The 20,372-nt window shown below is 39.5% G+C and overlaps 1 protein-coding gene across 1 annotated transcript in view; it reads right to left on the reverse strand.

Moving 5' to 3' along the window:
- Positions 1–490: 490 nt before the first annotated feature.
- atp9a (ATPase phospholipid transporting 9A) overlaps positions 491–20,372 on the reverse strand; it is a 48,913-nt gene continuing 29,031 nt past the window's right edge. Inside the window, exons 19-28 of the mRNA XM_072696168.1 lie at positions 20,130–20,228; positions 15,926–16,015; positions 14,742–14,886; positions 14,423–14,487; positions 11,740–11,895; positions 11,064–11,128; positions 10,057–10,165; positions 9,908–9,965; positions 8,575–8,778; positions 491–2,979 (exon numbers count right to left, since the gene is read on the reverse strand). Of these exons, the coding sequence (XP_072552269.1) occupies positions 2,843–2,979; positions 8,575–8,778; positions 9,908–9,965; positions 10,057–10,165; positions 11,064–11,128; positions 11,740–11,895; positions 14,423–14,487; positions 14,742–14,886; positions 15,926–16,015; positions 20,130–20,228 (1,128 nt within the window). The 3' untranslated portion in view covers positions 491–2,842. The remainder of the gene's footprint in view (positions 2,980–8,574; positions 8,779–9,907; positions 9,966–10,056; positions 10,166–11,063; positions 11,129–11,739; positions 11,896–14,422; positions 14,488–14,741; positions 14,887–15,925; positions 16,016–20,129; positions 20,229–20,372) is intronic.

The raw sequence follows: 20,372 nt of genomic DNA on the forward strand, positions 1-20,372 counted from the left end.
CAATATTTCAGCTTTTTGAACTGACCATACCTTCTGAAGTCACAGAACTCACTGCTCATAAATTAACTTGCACTTAAATGTCAGTGGGTCCGGAGCCCACCTGGACCAGTGACCAGTCATTACAGGGAATCACTCACTCACACACACACACACACTATACTCTATTCACTTATACCTATGGGCAATTTAGACCTGACAATGGCAATGGCAATTTTGACCAATAAGCTTCTGAGACTCCCTCTCCTGGTGGAACACACACACACACACACACACACACACAAAATGCTGCACAAAATACAATAAAGAATTTTTTTTTTCTATTTGGCTAATATGAAAACTAAGCCTTGCTTTAACTAAATAAGATAAAACATCTTAAAACATCTGTTCAGTTTTTATTCTGAACTAAAAAATAGTGCATTTTAGACCCAGCCTGTTCCTCAGTCTCAGGAGCTGTAAAGTGAAGCACAAGACACCACAAGATGAAACCATGTTAGCAAAATTTTATGTTTATTTTAACACCACTGAGACTCATTGACAGGTTGTCCCTTTTTGTTCTGCAATTATTAGAGTGCAAATTCAAACACAAATATGAAAAGTTAATAAATAAACACCTTTTTTTGTTATTTACAGCAAGTTCAGCAAGTCACAATTTCTCAACAAATAAAAAGTAGTCCCGCTATTTATAAAACAACAATAACAGCAACAACAGAAAAGGTCACATGAAATATATGGCATTCCATCATAGTCTATGTCCACATTATTACGTCTGGAAAAAGTCATCATTTCAAACTCTAGTTCGTGCAAGAAAATTCTGAGCGACCCCAAAGGGATATTACTGATAATGGATTTCGTGGGTGCCTTATCTAATGCCCCACACCTACAAAATGTGTTGTTTGTTTTGAGTCATTGTTCATTTAGTGACTAATAACTATAACAGACACAGGCCTATTAGCCTTCATGGTTCCAGTCATGCAGTTTACTTTTTTTCAGAGAAATATTTGTGGAAACGTGATTCTGAAAAAGTCCTGATTTATTAGGTTTCCACTGCTATCTTAAATTTTCTGAGCTGTTTTCTTTCCCCTCCACTTTATTATATTGCACTTAAAGACAGATCTGATGCTAGTGGTTTACAAAGGTTTACGAAGGTCTTATGAGATGAAGAGATGTTCACCCCTGACCGTATTGATGAAGTTGGTAGATCAAACACAATGAGAAAACTGACAGTGAAAAAATGAGTCTATATGGCACCCTGTTAATGTACTCCTTCCACTACACATGACGAACTGTTACTCACTACTGTTACATATGAAGAAATCCACACACACAAACACAGTTAAGAAATGGTAAGTGCACACTTCAGATCACTTTCGATTATATACAAACCTGAAATCACTGTGCAAGGCTGAATACCAATTCAATGTAAGAAACCGTCAGGACGGTTGAGACGTGAAGCTATTTGGCCCTCCAGAAAAGTGAGTAGGTGTCTTCGGTTCTCTTTAAAGGCATAACTACTTAGTGTAGGAGTAGGTGTTTGTCAGGGGGGAAGTGGTCAAACTCCACATGTTCAAATGTCAGAACTCGCAGTGCAAGAAAGAGCCAGAAAGTGAGACAGAGAAAGAGAGCAAGAGAAACCTATGGCTATCATGACTACCATCCAAGGTCACCACAAGAGTGGACAGAGGACAGAGGAAAATGATCCAAAATGACATTTTGTTTGTGGCACTACACTCACCCTGCTCTTTAGACAGCTCCCTGCTACTCAGCAACCTGAATCACGCCCTGACCAAGACAACACTGTCTGAGGCTACCAACCTGCTAATAAAAGGAACTGAACTATACCAAGATCTGGAGGTTTAGTGTTTAGTGCACATTCAAAGCTCTGCCCACACACACACACACACACACACACACACACACACACACACACACACACACACACACACACACACACACACACATACACATCCGCCACCTTTTGGGTAAGAGCCTTACTGGTACATCCCTTTAAACCACACTGAAACATCAGTATAAGCAATACTTTTCAATTAATGAGATGTTTGAGAGAATGAGATGTTTTAGAAAGCTATCCATGTTCCTTAGAATAGAAATGAAAGGCATTATAAGTCCATACACACATATCTCCTCTTTTCCTTTTAGCTCTTTCTTTGCTTCTTGTTTGTCAAACAGCATAAACAGAAATGAAAAAACTACAGTACTTGCATTCAGAACTCACCAGGCCAGAAGAACTGTAAACTAAGGGGTGAACATTTCTTTCAGACATTTCCCCAAATGTTTTCCACGCTCTGTAGCTCATGGACCGACATGTGAGAAGCCCTAGTAACCAAAGTGTTTAGTTCTCCTCACCAGAAGTGACTCATTCAAGCAATTCACCATAAAAAAAAAATGATTCAGCTGAGACGGCCCTCTAGAAGTCCAGGTCTGCTACATAGCATCCCTGTGACTGCAAATAGGACAAATTAGCAGATTCATTCTTTATGTTTGAGATGCAAATAGAATGGTTTCCTGGTTTTCCCTGTTTTGAAAAGCTACACCCACACATAGTGAAACAAATGATGTATCCTGCCTTTGCAAGCAAATTTTGGGATCATCAGCCACACTGCATTACAATGCGCAGAACCAGGGCAGCTGATTTGAAAGCCACGCCGCTAACTTTTCTTTTCGGGTGCACAAACATCTCCGTAGCGGACCTATAAGGGGTTAGAGCTTTGTTAGAGGTGAAAGACGCAAGGGTCCAAGAGGAGCTGAAGCTGGCCTAGCAGAGTGATGGACCAGTGCAGTTGGCTTGTGGGGCTGAGCCAGGCCTTAGGCTGTCGAGGTGCCTTTAGGAGGTCAGCTTGGAGTAGCTTGGAGGAGAGAAGCGCCGGCGCAGGTACTTCAGGATGTACAGGGGGAGACAGCTGACTAGAGTGATGACCGTCACCTTCCACACGAATGAGAGAGTGGTGATGAAGTAGACATCTGTAGACAGGACAAGAGAAGATGTGTGGATAGTATGAGTGATGCATTACATAAAGCCCATTTTACAAATGTGGAAAAAAAACACCTGTGGAGAAACTGAACGGTAATGCAACAAGAAGTTAAAAATCTGATTCACTTACAGATTGTTACTTAATTAAAAGTAATAAAGTAATGTAAAGTGTAAAGTAATGGAAACAGTGGCAACCTGATTAGGTCCAGTGAAAGATGACCAGGCATGACCATTAAAAATCTCTTTTTTCGCAAAGTAAAAAAAAAACTGAGGAAGACTTGTTAATTGTTTAATGAGACTTGCATGGCATTAATCCCTCAGTAAAAATATGCTGGTAATGGTACTGTTTTTTAAAGCAACGTTATGCCAGCACTGGCATTTCTTGCTCCTGGGCTCCCCTTACAGTCAGGGAGTGTAACACACACTTCTAAAGGACACATTTTACACATGCATTTCTGGACAGCTGGGAAATACAGAACTGTCACTGAAAGTGATAGAAGCATGTGAACTGACATGTTTCCTAATATTACAGGATTTTACACAAATATGATGCAGGGGTGTTGTTCTGCCTGCTTCACCAAAGTTAAATAATGCAAAGTGTGTTCTCTCTAGTACAGCACATACACTACTAGACTTGCACAGTGAGAGGGAAACTTTGCTTCAAACTATTATTAAAACTGCATTATGGCATATGATTGAAAATTAGGACATGTATATAATAATTAGTGTTTATTACTGATATTTTAGATAAAGGTTGCAGATTCAGGGACTCAAGGACATGTCATCCCGTTGCTTGCACGCAATCATGCAGGGTTTGTGGACAGTAGCAGATGGTAGCACATCTCTCCTTTTAGTTAGGCTGACCTGCCGGAGTCATCAGTCACACTCTCTGTTCTCCATAAATCCATTCAACTAATTTTATCTCTTTACCTTCTCTGAGTTAATGACTACTCACTTATCCGGCCTGACAGATATGGAACACTGACCGCAAGGCTCCCCTGCTGCTCACGTCACACTAGCTGCTTACCCCCCAGCTACTCCTATCTGCCTACTAACTACGTTGAAGTATACATGAACTCGACTATTTCGACTATTATTATTATTGTTATTATTACCACCATAAATCAGCATAATTACTTTCAATATTATTCCCATCACTACTATAAATATAATATAGTTATATCATAATTATATCAGTACGATGATATTTTATCAATTAAAGGTAGTTTTGACCACAGGAGGATAGGTCCCCCCTTGTGAGTCTTGGTACCTTGGTCCTACGATTTCTCCAGCTGTGATGGAGTTTTTCCTTCCTACTTTCACCTTTGGCTTGGAGTCTTTTTTTTTAATGTTTTATGCATTGTTGGTCTCTTGTCCTATTAATGGATTCCAGTAAAGCTGCTTTGTGTGTAAAGTTGTAAAAAGTGCTATACAAATAAATTTGACTTCCAATGATCTAGAAAATCATACTGGAATCAGATTTTAGGTTAGATTGGCCAGACCTAATACCAAGGCAAAACATTGTCCGTGAACATAGCAAACTCTGTAAAATTTCATGCTTTGTAAAAATCACATCAGCCAGATGTTGTATAACAACATATCAATCTGGCTTGTGTCTGGAGACTGTGTCTAGACGTCTGCCCATGGCTGAAATTTCCTCACAGCCATCTCAATGAACATTTAAATTCTATTCTTGTGTGTTTTAAATTCCTGCTGAGTAAGCGGCCACTTTCTTTTTCTGAAACAGTTGCTTCCCACAGACACAGTGAAACAGTCTAAAATAGCATACGAGTAGTAAGCTCCTTTACCACAATCAGGCCAGGCGGCTGAGTGGTCTCAATCACAAAACATTCACAAAATGTCACACACACACACACACACACAAACATACTAAACCTGAAATGACAGTCAGGGTTAATGAGGTAAAAATCTACTTTGTGTGACAGATGGAAACTCACGTCACGCTGAAAAGAAGTCAAGCCTCCCTGCATGACCCACCACTCTTTATTTAATGTGGTCAGGTGCCACACACAGCCGGTGCTGGCCAGCACTCTGAGCGTTACCCAGATCTAATGCCTCATAGACACAGCTCAATGGCCACTCTTGTTCCTGTGCAGTGAATGAATGCCCAGACTGGACACAGTTACCGCCGCCATCATGAATCCATCATCTCCCCCTAGTTGTCTACACAGAAATTCAACAGCACATTCTTGACTACAAATGTCCAGACATAGCTTAAGCCTCGCTGGACTAAACTTAACTAGACTTTACTGTTGCTAGTTGATTGATTCTCTGTTATTACATCAAAACATACACTATATGAACAAAGTGTTGGGAAACACCTCTTAATCATTCAGGTGTTTCATTTAGTTCCATTGCCATTTGTGTATAAAATCCAGGACCTAGCCATGCAGTCGGTCTTTCAAACATTAGCAAAAGAATGTGGCATTCTTTTAAGAATGTACTAAATTCCAGCGTGGTACTATACTATGATGCCACTGTGGAAACAAGTCAGTTAAAATTTTCAACTGTCCTCCTACCCTCCAACATATTCCACAATCAGTTGTGAATGGTATTTTTGAAAAGTGAAAGCGTTAAGGAACTAAAGCAACTCGGCCACGAAGTGGCAAAACCATGTAAAGTTGCAGAGCAGGGTCGCCATATGCTGAGGCACATAGTGCATAAAAGTTGCCCACCTCCACTGGCATTAACATCAACACAATAACTGTGTGCCAGGAGCATGGCATGGATTTACATGATCGTGCACCTGCATGTGAGCATTGCGTCACCAAGCACAATGTCATGCGTTGGATGGAGTGATGTAAAAGACACCGCCACTGGACTCTGGAGAAATGAAAACATGTTCTGTGGAGTTACGCTTCCCTATCTTGCAGGGACAATTCTGTTCTGACTTGCATTATGCCAAATGTAAGTGTGTGATACTATGGGATAATGAGGAGGCAGGAGGGATAATTTGTGAGTCAGGCCCTCTCATCCAACATCAGTGTCTGACTTCACAAACGCTCCTGTGAATGAATGGGCACTGCCACAGACACATTGCAAAATCCTGTAAAAAGCTCTCCCAAAAGAGTGGAAGCTCCAAGCACGGAGCTGTGAAGCAGTGGAACTGTGTTCTCTGGAATGATGGTGCTTCATCCAGTACTTTTGGGATGAGCTGAGGAGTTGGGGATGAGGTGGGGTGGTAATCATCCAACATCCTGACCTCACAAACACTCATGCTGCTGAACGCAATCAAATCGTCATGGTAATGTGCCAAAATCTAGTAGAAAGCCTTTGTAATATCCCTTTCAGAAGAAACAATAAATTAGGAGGTGTCCCAGTACTGTTGTTTATATAGTATATTTCTTATTGCTTGATGCTTGTCTGAGCTTTTTAATAACATAATTGAGCACACATTTCTCACACTGTTAAGCTTTGGTTTCTGCTGTTTGTTGATGCATCATTTTCATTAAAATCAAGAGGTCATCAACCAATTATTTAGCTCTCACGAGTAGGCTATTTTATCACATAAAATAACATACAAGCTTCATCAGTGAGACAGAGCTTTCAGTCATAAATCCTATAGGCAGGTAGTGCGACAAACATTCAGACCTTGGCCAGAGTGCCTATCTAGCAGGAAATGACAGAAAGCCTGTGGCATTTCCCTTCCCGTGTGGTGTCCACTGCTCTGGCCACAGCATGCCTGGGTGGTGTGGGATACCGCTCTGCCTACACACTCCCTGACACCACCCCAGTGTGTCAGGCCACATTCCAGGATGAGCCGACAGGCAGGGGCTGAGAGCATGGGTACAGGGGCCTGGCAAGCTGATGCGCTGACATGGGGAAACAGTAAAGTGTTTGGGAAAGCCACTACTGATGAAGGGATCGCTGGGGAAAAGAGGAATGATGTGAAGGAATTTAAATGCATTCTTTCACCTGGATACCTTTAAAACAGTGACGTCAAAATGGTTTAATGGGAAGGTGGTGCTGTGATATGAGGTGTAATATGTGGCCTTGACTGCTGCCCTGGCATGCAGCTGGAAAAAAATACACCAAAATGGAAGGGGAAAAAAAAAAATACACAACTGGATTATGCAACAAGATTGACCGTAGGACTAGCTTTTTATGCTCTCTGAAAGTGGTAAATTGTTTAACATAGAGAATAAAATATTCTAAACTTACGAATACCAATTACCAAGCACGTTTTTGTGCAGGTTTTCATTCATTTTGCATTTTGCTTATTTGCCATTGCATATATTAAATATATTAAATTAAAAGAAAAAACAATGACAAAATATATATTTTTTAAATTTAATATCTAACAAGTGATAAATTAAACTCCAAGTGCTGTATCTCTCTGCAGATGTACCCCCTTTTGACATTTCAGTAGAACAGTGCCTGAAACAGTCATTTGTTCATTCTCTGACACTTTAAAATGCTTCCACACAGCCAACATGTTTGCAGCCTCACTAAGTGCGTCACTTCACATTGGGTACGATTTAATAGTGTTATCAAAAACCTAATCATTCAGTATGAATTATTCTGTCTTTTTACTTGCCAAACACAGAAAGTGTTTTTGTTTTTTGTTGTTGTTTTTTTTTTTTTTTTTTTTTTTGGCCAAATCATTTTGGCTGCTGCATATTTGGCGCATCCTTACTATTTGTATGTTCATGTCCAATAATTAGCTGGTTAGTCAAAATCTAAATCAAAAAACCTATTAAGATTTAAGTGATTTGTATTTATGATGTCAACTACTTTGAATTTCTGAATTAGGTATTGACACTTACTACTTAACTGCTAATCTTTACCATTTACCATGATTTAGATTTTGACTAACCAGCTAATTGTTGGGACATGAACATACACGTAGTAGGGATGCGCCAAATATGCAGCAGACAAAATTATTTGGCCAAAAAAACTTTCTGTGTTTGGCAAGTAAAAAGATAATTCATAATGAATGATCAGGTTTTTGATAACACTATTAAATCGTACCCAGTGTTGAGTGAGGCACTTAGTAAGGCTGCAAACATGTCGGCCGTGTGGAAGCATTTTAAAGCATCAGAGAATGAACAAATGACTGTTTCAGGCACTGTTCTACTGAAATGTCAAAAGGGGGTACATCTGCAGAGAGTTACAGAACTTGAAGTTTAATTTATCAGTTGTTAGATATTAAATAAAAATTGTTTTTTTCTTTGAATTTAATATATTTAATATATGCAATGGCAAAAAAAGCGAAATGCAAAATGAATTAAACCTGCACAAAAACATGCTTGGTATTTGGTATTCGTAAGTTTCAAGTATTTTATTCTCTATGTTAAATGTTCTATGTTTGGTTTTGGCCAAGAATATTAATATTACTGTATACACACTATACACTTCGTTTAAATTAAGCACATTTTAAAACATAAATGTAAGAAAAACATTCATAACCATGCTTTATTGTGTTCTTACCAGAACCTACACACTACTAAGGGGACAAAGAATATTTCCTTCTATAAAAAAGTGAAAAACTTATTTTCTAATCCTTGCTTTCAGTGAAATTAGGGTGGCACATCATATGACCTGTAAAAGTGTGCAGCTCTCACCTATGAACTCGTGTAAGAAGACAAGAGAGGCGATGTAGCAGGCGAGGCTGAGCAGCTCGGCCACAATCATGAGCCAGTGCCACGTCTGGATGGTCAGTGCCACCATCAGCAGCTCAGTCAGGATCAGCGAGGTGAATGAGATCGCCACAATGTGCACAAACTCTGACTCGAACAGCAGCAAAGCTCCATACATGATGATGCTGCCTGCAGAACAAAACACACAAAACAACAGTTCTAGCACTGAGAAACACTGATAAAAGTGCAGTGAATAATGAAGTAAACCCCAAATCCAGCAGTGAGTATCATCCTAGCAAGTTTACATTAGAAAGGGCATTACACAAGAAAATCTTTCCAACAAGGCTAAAACAGCTTTATGTTGTATTTAATTTAATTTAATTTTATTTTTACACTACTCAAATACAATCCTGTTTTTACAGAACTGGGAAAAAACGATTTTAGAAAAAGATTCAAAAACACCTTGCTGCAATATGGTGTTCAGTTTCCCATTGGTTACGGAAAAGAAGCCCGGGTGTTGGAGACACAGCAGATTTTTTGCTGTTTCAGGAAGAGGAAGAGCATGATTTTCCATGTTTTTACCCCCCCATCTTCCTCCCCAAAACTGTTATTGTGACCTTGAGATCACACATAAAAACACCAAACACCTTCAGTGAATTGTAAAATGTAACTAATACCAAGGAAGTTTAACTTAACAGCAAACAAATCAAAACACCTTACAAAGCAAGGAGAGCAAGAATAACTTGCTTTGGAGTAAAAATAGGTCAGAGATCAATTAAAGACGAGGGGAATTCCTTGGTAAATGAAGACTTGCCTGAGAGCAAAACTCATAGGCAAAGCCCTGTTAAAGCTAGAATAAACAAAACAAACACCAAACAAGCATTAAGAAAGGAGAACAGTGAGACGGGGGAGGAGAGGTTTTGGGTGTAGCTTTAGATTTGCCCAGCTACGCCTCGAAAGGGCACAAGAGGCAATAGTGGAAAACCACCTTAGGTTATTCAACATTTGCAACCTCAGACACAAATAAACTTTTCAAGCAAAGCAGGGAGAAAAACACGTGCGTGGGTTTTGTTTGGGTGAAACAACATTCCCCATGTGAGCGTGTCCGCTCCGTAACATTGTCTCTCGGCCTGGAGATTCTCTGTTTTTTTAGCAAGCCTCCACATTGCCTTTGGAAACAAAGTCACGCTTCATTCGGAGGTAGACGTAAATGGTGCACTCAATTTGAGCACTCAATTGCGTGTCAAGTGAAGGTTGCTAGTCTTACTACAGGTAAAACATGGCACCATGTAATAAAATAAACTTAAACTCAGCTTACCTTGGTAGATACTTATCAAGACCCATATTAGAAATGTTTTGAAGGAAAGTGGTCGGCCCTGTAAACAATAAAAGTTGGTTTCAGTGGGTATAGGATAAAAGGAAGCCTTTTCTTTTGTTCATTTGACCAGGAATACACAAGCCAAATACCTTTAGAAGGTCTTTGTAGAGTTCAGGATAGAGCATAGCCACCTCAGATTTGACATCCTTATCCAAAACCAAGGAGAAGACAGGGAACATGGTGTAGATCGTAGAGTAGCTACAAAATATTGGGTGATGGATTAGGATTCATTAGGAGTCAAATATTTACCATCAAATTCAAAGCCAATATATATATAAAGAGATGGATCTATTAAGTGATCTAACAAATTGTCTGTCTGTCATATGAAATGAACCAAAATCATTTTACATTTAAAGTGGTTATTTATGTAAAGAGCAACTGTTATTTTAAAACAATGTAAAACAAAATACAAAAAAAGAAACGAAAAAATTGTTGTGAAATTTTGATGGTGACAATAATAATTTAGGTGTTTAGATGTTTTCAAATTTGAAATTGGAAAAAACAACAAAAAAGCAAAAAAAGCTATAAGTTTAAATATTTAAATTTAAACATATATATTTAAATATATATATTTTTTAATGCAACAATTTTTCATTTGACTAAAACTGTATGTAACAGTTATGGAAATGTATTTTTTGTTCAATCACAGCAGAATGCACTTTCACCAGTGGTCTCAAACCTTGGGACTTTGCAGTCTCAGTTAGAAAACCTGTTTATCTCTGCTGTCATAAACTATGGCAACATTCTAAGTTCCAAAATGAGGTTTAAGCTCGATGCTTGACTCACGACTATAAAACTGTAAGTCAGATTTCTTTTTTTTGTCATATACTGCCTTAGAAACACTGAAATACACAAAACACTGTCCTACGCAATGAATACCTCAGCTCTAGTGCCTCATAATTTCTAGTTTTACAAAGGGGCCTTTGGTGCTCATGGACTTCTGTATAGTCAGCACTGCTCAAACTGCGACTTTCTTCACTGTAACAATACTGCAGCTCAAATCAAATGTCAGCGCTGTATGTTGCACATAATTCACATGCCATTGAGATTTCAGTGAGTGCAGATGAGTCACCGGCTGTGTGAGAAACCTACTTACCCGATGATGAGAAATCCCTGATAGAGAGGGACTGATGCAAAGTAGAAAACGGAGGAGAATACAGCCTAGAGAGAAGCCAAGCAGAAATTCATTAACATGCATCACAGTTAGAGTCATTTTGTAGCTACAAAAACCTTGCAAATCTAAAAGGCAAACTTCAGTATCCAATCCAATGTCTTGATTTATCGGAAAAAAAACTCTATAAAACTCTAAAATATATTCTGATACATTTTCTAAATCTGCAAATTAGTGCCGTAACACATCAACAAGGTTGAAAATTTGCAGTTTCAAAATAAATCCAGTGATTTACTATTGACAGAAGTGATCTAAGATAGAAGGTATAGAGCAAACCTACTTGTGCTACGATGTATGGTATGGAGCAGGTTTACTGAAAAGAACAATTTATCTATTTTGGAAGGACATTCATATTGATATTACTGATTCTCATTTACATGTCCTCAGGGTACAGCATGATCTCTGCCAACCCTTGGCTGTCTACAGAGTTTTTTCCTGTGTTTAACAAAGTTCAATGTAGTTTTCCTAACTGTCAGAGGCTGGAAACTGAAAGCAGTCTTCTTGAAAACAGGGACCTCTACAAAAGTGCTTTTTGCTGCTACCCTGAATGAGTCACAGACTGTCTAGGTAATGTATTTGCACAAGCAGACACACACACTACCTGCATGGTACTGATACAGAGGCTCCTGTGAATGACAAACTGGCTGAGGGCGGCGGACCTCTTGTAGCTGTTCCTGCCGTGCACCATGAGCAGTCTGCCCAAGTGCTTGAACTGAGTCACCGAGAAATCAGCGGCCAGTGAGGCCTGCTTGCCCTCCTGACAAAATAAACACACAATAACATTTAGGTCAGCTTTTCAGGGTATAAAACATATTTAGAAAATATACTGCTGGCAAAAAGATTTTTTAAGTTATTAAGCATTTTTAAGGATGTTCATTTTCTAAAAATGACAGGATATTTTTTGGTAATTTACGTAAACATTAATAAGGGTTTCCATTGGTTTGCAGCCAGATACTGTTGTATGTATTACACATAAAATTCCTTTGCAGTGTCTAGCGTTTTTGTTTTACCCCCAATTTAGCTGAGCCAATAAACCCACTTACTCACTAGCACTCTCCTAACACTTGCAATGTTCCCGACACTAAGAAAGTGACAACAAGCACATGCATGCCTCCTCTGATACATGTGAAATCAGCCTCTTTTTGAACTGCCGTCAATGTAGCATCACTGATACATCAACCACAATGTATTTAGCGAATCAACCTAAGAATAATTTTTTATAATAACTTTTTCAGCACGCTGGAACTTTGCTTTGTTACCACATGCTTCAAGTACTCAAACATCACCCCAGTCCAAAATTAACACTACAGGTTTATATTGGGCTAGTTGCCCTGACCACAATCACAAAGATCTTTGAACGCCTTGTCTTTTAACATAGTTAATATGGTCTTGACACTATGCAACTGTCAAGATGGCAGTTCAGACACCTACCCTAAAGTTTTGTTTGTGGACTTCAGCTTGGTTTAACACCAGTTGACCAACCTTCCTGCTGGTCAAACTGTATGAGATTTCAGTGCCAGATCCTATCTGCTTTAGGATCATGGTAATGGTAATGCACTGCATTTGCACCCCTCAACTTAACATCCATGGCTCTGGGGTTTCTATTGTGGAGTCTATTGTGGAGTCACCATATGCTGAGGAACTGGGAGTGAAACCCTGCCTCCAAAAAGAATACAGCAGAGAATGTTCTTCCTGAGGAAGCAAAAAAGGCTCCTCAAAACTGGACAGTTTAAGACTAAGAAAACTTAGCCTGGTCTGATGAATCTCAAATTCTGCTAAGGCACACAGAATGGCAGGATCATTATTTGGCACCAACATCACGAATCCATGGACCCAACCTGTCTAGTGGTATATTAGTGTGGGAAATGTTTTTTGCACACTTTGGACATAATCTATCAATTATTGTTTGATCGCAATTTACTCATCTTCTAAAGAAATCTTCCAGCATGATAATTGAGTTTAATACTCATCAACAGTTGATGTATTTATCTAGTTTGTTAATTAGGTTACATGGCATACATATATTGGCAAAACAAAGTGATTCTTGATGTGGTGGATAAGATCACTAGGAGCACATTAAATTAAGATCATGTCTGTACACAATAGCTGCAGCTATTTATTTAAGTTACTCTCTCTTTTCTCTCAACCTTTTCAAATGATAATAAACTATATAATACTTACAACTATGATAATACTTACTTAGAAATACTATTATACTAAATCACTTTTAAATTTTAGTCAACATTTTGATAAATTTACATTTTTGTTTCATCATGTTGGTGATAACACCTATACTGTTGTGTGACTGGCTTTTATATTAGACCAAGAACACATTAAAAAAAACATGTTTCTATGATGACAGATGCTGGATGTACTAAGATGTTCCAGTGTAGTGAGGTTATTCAGTATTTAAGCAGTTTATGACCTGCTTCTTTTGTACTTCTACTTAATTTACCCTTTGTTCTGTTACTTGAGTCAATACTTCAGAGGTAGCAAGACTTGTGTTTGGAAGAGTTTTACACTGTCTCCTAAATAAACTAAACTAAATTAAACTAAACAAAAAAAATATATATATATAATTTTCATGTTTTATGTTTATTTTGCAATGCTAGCTTTTTCAAAGCTTCCATTCTGTAGTGCATGCACAAATACAACATACTATAATAAGACTAAAATCTATAAAGTAGCTAAGAATACTTTTGGGGTGATCCAGTGCACTTGTTTGGCTTATGAGAACTACAGACTTGGAGGGAAAAACACAGTCCCACGTTAACCACGCCAATTTAACGCTGGGTTATGCCATCTTAGTCATGAGTGAGTCAATATCAATTAACCAGCTCATAATGTCTCATTTTCAGCTTCTGGAAAGAGTGCTTGGTCCACCACAAGTGGGTCAAAACCTGTCTCTGTACTGTTTGAAGTTGCTTTAGACTCAATATCGTAAAAACTGTTTATAGTCTAAAGCAAATTTCAAACTCCTCCACCAGCTAAACTCATGCACTGATCTTTCAGTAGTACAACACTTCCTACGTAGTGAGACAATGACAGATGAACTCCCCAAGAGATATACACAGATGCACGTCAAAACACATTCATGTACGTGGCCTTTAGTGTTGCCCAGTACTTCCACCAGTAATGTAAGAAAAGTGAGAACTCTCATTACAGATGTGCAAGTGTTTGTAGAGTATACTCTGGGTGACGCAATATCGACAGATGGAGGGATCATTCCGGAAGCGTATGACAGTTTGTGTGTGAGACTGTGATGGGGACACAGTGGCTCTTACTTTGCCCTCCACTCCCACGCCACAGTCGGCTTCCTGGATCATGCTGACATCATTTCCTCCGTCCCCTAAGAGAGAGCATGGTCAGAGGCATTTGTAGCTGCAATCATGATAAATGTCAAGACTGTGTGATCAGTGCTGCTCACACAGACAAATCTTTTTTCTTCTTTTTAAAACTTATGTTATACCAAATATGACCAAATCCTCTACAAGATTACTATGTTTTATTAACAAATTCTTTAAAAGAAATGTCTGCACCCAACATCAGGGCTTACTTTATTATCTAGCTCTTAAAAATCAAGAGGCATGTAAGTATACTCACCCACAGCGCAGGTGAGTTTTCCTGTGCGTTCCTGCAGCAGCCGGACAATCTGAGCTTTTTGAGTGGGGGCGCAGCGGCAGCACACCACAGCCGGACACTGGCAAGCCAGCTCCATAAACTCGTATTCGTAAAACTTTAGACACACCTGCAGGAAAGCATCAATTAGGGATCTTACTGGCACCAAGTTACTGACTGTTTACAGCACATGGACAAAACATAGTTACGCTGTATGCAAAGAAGCTGTATTATTTTCTCATATTAAGTGTCCTATATTCTTTTGGTCCAGCCTATTCTTTTGGTCGGGAACATTACATGTGATGGGGGCGAGTACTAATGAACGGGATGGGAAATTGGCTACCTAAAATTGGGGAGGAAAATTGGGTACCTTTTTTTCCCCGAGCACTAGCAATCCTCCAGACACTTGGAATGTAAGGAAGCTGACACACTTTCCCGGCTCCACCACACCAGCTATCAGACCCTTGTGCCAGCCAACATCACTTTTAGAGTGATGCGGGGAGAAACCGCCGTCTACCCACCAGGAGAAAGCATGGCCAATTGCTCTCTCAGACTCTGGCCACCGATGGCAAAGCTGCATGGCACAGGAATAAAACTTGCAACCCCTGGCCATAGTGGCAGCTATATTCTACCGATCCTTTGATACAATAGAAACAACATTTGCATTTGTTGTTGCATACAGGAGTGTGCAAACATTTGGGCACATAAAAAGTTATTTATCTGGACAGTACATATCCATTTGCTTGGAATAGCTGTAATATCACAGTACCAAAAAAAATGAATAAAAAAAATTTATTGGTGATTTCGTGTGTGCCAGTGTGTTTGCTTACCATTTTTCAAATTGTTGAGTTGTAGTTATTATTTATGACCTAGCTATATCTGGTGAGCTGCTTGTGTACTAAAACAAACAAATGTGAATTGTGGGGTCATCAAAAAAACTATGCTGTTCGAACCAGCTGATTTTCAAAACTACATTTTGAAAACAATAATTCTTCTTATGTTTTACTACAATAATGCTTGTTTTTATTTATTCTAAAGTTTTACATGCACAAATGCACTTTACATATTTATCACATGACCAGTCACAACTGGTTATAAGCGAAAGTAGTTTCACATAATGACTAGCTGTGGCGGGCACATGAATGTGGGGGTTTAGTGGTGAGGCTTACCTCAAGAGAGTCTCCTGATATCACTAAGGCGCAGTCGTGCTTCCGCCTGAAAGCGTTGAGCTCGAGGTGGGCCTCACTTCGTGTGGTCACCTGCAACATAGCGAAGAGTACACTGTCAGTCTTCTATTACACATGCTCACATGCACAAAAAGACACTCACGCACATGCTCACACTTAAGCGTGCACACACATAGCCCCCCACAGACATGCAGATAATAATCTAACCCAAATAAACTAGAGAGCTAAACCACACCAATAACAGGAGAGTACAGCTGCTTACTTCAACTGTCAGCTGTGTTTAAGACCATGGCTTAGGCCAACAGTTCAACTGTCGTGAGCTCGCGTTCGCCTGCTACTCGCGCATGGGAAAAAGTTTCATAAAGGAAGTGCAGTTTTAGGTCTGTCACCTTTGAAGTGAACTGCTTAGGTACATATAAGTAAGTCTGAGGCTAATTTTGCAGTACTGAAAACAAGGTCAATTAAAATCTGTTTAGAAATGTTCACTACAGGCCCTGCTTTCTTCTAAATGGTTTGCATCACTATTACATCACATTAAGCTTTCTTCATACTTGATGTCTGTTATGTGAAAATGGTAAGAACTCAAATCGCACAAGAAATACTTTGCTAGGACCATACAAATAACACAGATACAACAAATACAAATTTTATGCATGTCAGTGTGTTCCCTAAGGAGGTGAGCTTAACCCAGTGTTCTTCGAAGTACCAGTAATTAGGCCCCATCCACACATATTGTGTCACAGCATCATGGAAAGTAAACCCAGTTGGTACTCAGCCATAACCGTGACAAGTTAACACTGTGCATAGAGCTGGGCAACATGACGATATTTTATAGTATTGTGATCAATTTTGTTATCGTGCTACACTGTATGCTTTTCTAAGCATATTGAGAATATTGTTAGTGTTTCAAAAACAATGAACAACTGCACGTTTCATTACCAACAGTGTAATTATACTGACTTAATTAGACGACGTTCAGCAGATGATGTGAAAAATGTCTTTACATATCGTGATATAGTATTTTTCCTATATCATCCAGCCCTAACTGTGCGTAAGTAGGTGACTGCAAATGCTCTGAATCCCCAATTTCCATCAACCCCTGAACCTACTTCCATTGCTGATGTTTTAAAACTGCTACCAATATTTAAAAATATATATATCTCAACTTCATCATTTCATTTATTTAGCTTAGTACAAGCTATAACTTTGATGGACCTTGGGGAGTGGGAGAGCTCTAATGACCTTGATGTGCTGCTTACTGAGGACGAATGACAGCAAATATAATAAATGAATTGGTCCTCCATCTGTGTACGTTTTTCATCACGTATATGGGACAAAAGTCAAAGAAATTTGGGACAAAATTTTTCCAGAAACGGGCCCAATATGTGCCTCCCTAATACATATGTTTTTGTCATGCCCAGCACTATTCAGGTTTTGGACTGAAGTCTTTCTACAGTCATTGTCAGAATAGCTGGTTCACAATGTGTTGCTAATAACCTGTTATAGCTGTGTTTGGTACTATACTATTAGATTATGTCAGTCCCAAAGCATTGCTCTAATTACGTAGCTTTCGTAACATTGTTGCCAAGACACCTTACTCTGTTAAAGTGGAAACTTTCGATAGCCCCTACACATCTTGAGTGAATCAGAGACGACTTCCGATATAGCACTCTGGAGCGAATTCGGTGCAGTAGAAATAGTACTTCTTTCAAATAAACAAATAAAAAAGTTGGCAACTTGTTTTTTTGTCCTCTTTATAGAAAGGCTCTCACTTACATTTTCTTATAAAGCCCCCCCAACTCTGGAACAACCTTCCAGATAATGTTCGAGACTCAATCTTTAAATCTAAGCTGAAAACTTATCTGTTTAGTTTAGCTTTTGGTAATCAATGTTTCCCCTTAGATAAAGGTTGCAGGTCCAGGAGTTCGCGGGCACAGTGAATTGTAGTACACTGAGATGCTGGAGCTGTCTTCTTGCTGCTTACACGTGATTACTCAAGTTTGTGGACGGTGTAGCAGATAGATGCTGTCGTTTTCAGGGTGCTCCTGTGTCTGTGTTACCTTCTGGCTCTCTCCTTTTAATTAGGCTGTTATAGTCAGACCTGCTGGAGTCTGATACTGCTCAACATTCTCTGCCCTCCATAAAATCTTCTCAGTACTTTTTACCTTCTCCAAGTAAAACGGCCACCCAGCCCGACCTGCTGGAAGATTGCCCGCTGAGGTCCACTCTATCTGCGCCAGACCAGCAGCCACCTACCAATCCAACCATCAGACCCCCCTCCCACCACCACCCATAACAGACCAGCGGCACACCCTCCTACCACTGCTACCTGTTTAATGACCATGTTAAAACCTAAATGGACTCATAACTATCTGCCACTATTAATATCACCACTATTAACTATCTTTTTATCTATTGTATCTGGTTTGGGAATTTTTATCAATAATGTTTAAATAGTTCTGACCAAAGGAGGATGGGTCCCCCTTGTGAGTCTTGGTTCCTCCCAAGGTTTCTTCCTCCAGCTCTAAGGGAGTTTTTCCTTGCCACTGTCGCCGTTGGCTTGCTCACTGGGGGTCTTTGATCCTTCATGTTGTTATTTCATCTTTTTGTCTCTGTCTTTTATTAATTACTAATGACTAATTATGTAAAGCTGCTTTGTGACGACAACAGTTGTAAAAAGCGCTATACAAATAAATCTGACTTGACTTGACATTCATCCCAGAATGAACTTGGAATACCATCATTTGTCAGACTGGTATAGTGTAGGGTGCTAGGTGCTAAGCTTTTATGTGCTCTGTGCTTGAAGACATTATCTACCGGCTTTCTCTCTTTAGTCTCTTTCTCATGTATTGAAATGCCCAGTTCCAACGATTGCATCCTGGTTCCGCCTGACCTGGCTCTCCACTACCCTCCTGTCCGCTGTCCTGCACTGGGGCCTTGCATTGATTCATCACCTCACTGCATGACTATGCTTCTGACTGTTTATCTGCTTGGACTTCATTCTTACTCATGTTTTCATCTTGTATGGCTTGATGCCACATTTACCATGTTTTCTTAATTCAGTTTTGTTTTATTGTCTTTATTCCTGTTTTGCTTGTTATTATTATTATTATTATCCGGTGTCGACCTGAGGAGGATGGGTTCCCCTTTTCAGTCTTGGTTCCTTCAGTTTTTCCTTGCCACTGTTGCCGCTAGCTTCCTCAAAAGAGGCTCGGACCCGGATCTCTGTAAAGCTGCTTTGTGACAACATTTGTTTTGTGAATTTATAAATAAATTAAATTGGGGGGAAAAATCTAATGGCGTGACATTATTTGACTGCTTAGCATTTACTTATTTACTTAATGTTTTATATATATATATATATTATTATATATTATTATATTATCTTTTATTTTTTGCTTTAAATTACCTCATCTGTCTATTTATTTGTTTACTTAATCTGTTGTTTTGTATTGGTTGTTGGCAAACTGAAACACAGCATGATAGATATATTGTAATGAGATCTGTACTGTGTTATGGTTATTATGTTGAATTCAAGATGGCAAAAAAGGCAACAATGTCTCTTGAGAGCTGGACCCACACTCTAAATCTCAATCTGTCTTCAGCACTTGGCCATGGGAGGATGTTTTCTAATCAGTGGACGTACATACTTTAGCCTTCCATCTGTCACAGTCAAAAACATTTCAACTCTAATCCAGATGTCATTTGTTGTCCAGGAGGAAGTGGCTCCAGATGCTGGGTCTCTTGGGCGTCCTGGTCCTCAGGGAGTGGCGTGATTGTTTTCAAGCTGTGCCAGCCATTGTCTTCCTTTTCCAGGAACTGCTGCGCTGCCGCAGGCAGGCCATAACCTTCCTAAGGGCCGAACCTCCCTCCGCTTTGGCTACCTGCCACAGGGGAAGTCCAGCATGCAGGTATGGAAGGTTGTGGTAGGCTGCAGGAAAGTGCAAACCTCTATTCAACTCCCCAAAGGGAATGCTTTAGCTGTCTTTAGTGTTTTGGGGGTGCTTGGATGTGTCTGAATTACGCCTATATGAAGAGAGCCTTGAATTAACTGACTTTGCCAAAGAATGTTTAGTCAAAAATTCTCTAATTCAGGCACTGTTGCCTTGGATGACCTCTCTAATGATGTCTGCAGTTTTAGACACTCTTGAGCAGTGCTCTAAAAGAATGCAGTGAAGATACTTACAGGTCGAAAGACATGTATGTCCTGATTACGGGTCACAAGGTGGGCGTTCTTGGCAGTGCAAGTTGCAGTCTCCAGTTTGTCCCCGGTCAGCATCCATACCTTTTCACAGAGCAAAAAGGGATAATTTAATTATTACACTGACATCAAATACTTGCTGCATCGGTAGCAAGCCACGCATTCAGTCTTTTTAAAGGAATACGTTGTCATTCTTTAACTTCATCTCTATCTGCTGCAATGATTGCC

This window comes from Salminus brasiliensis, chromosome 14 (assembly GCF_030463535.1).
Source record: "Salminus brasiliensis chromosome 14, fSalBra1.hap2, whole genome shotgun sequence".
NCBI lineage: Eukaryota > Metazoa > Chordata > Actinopteri > Characiformes > Bryconidae > Salminus > Salminus brasiliensis.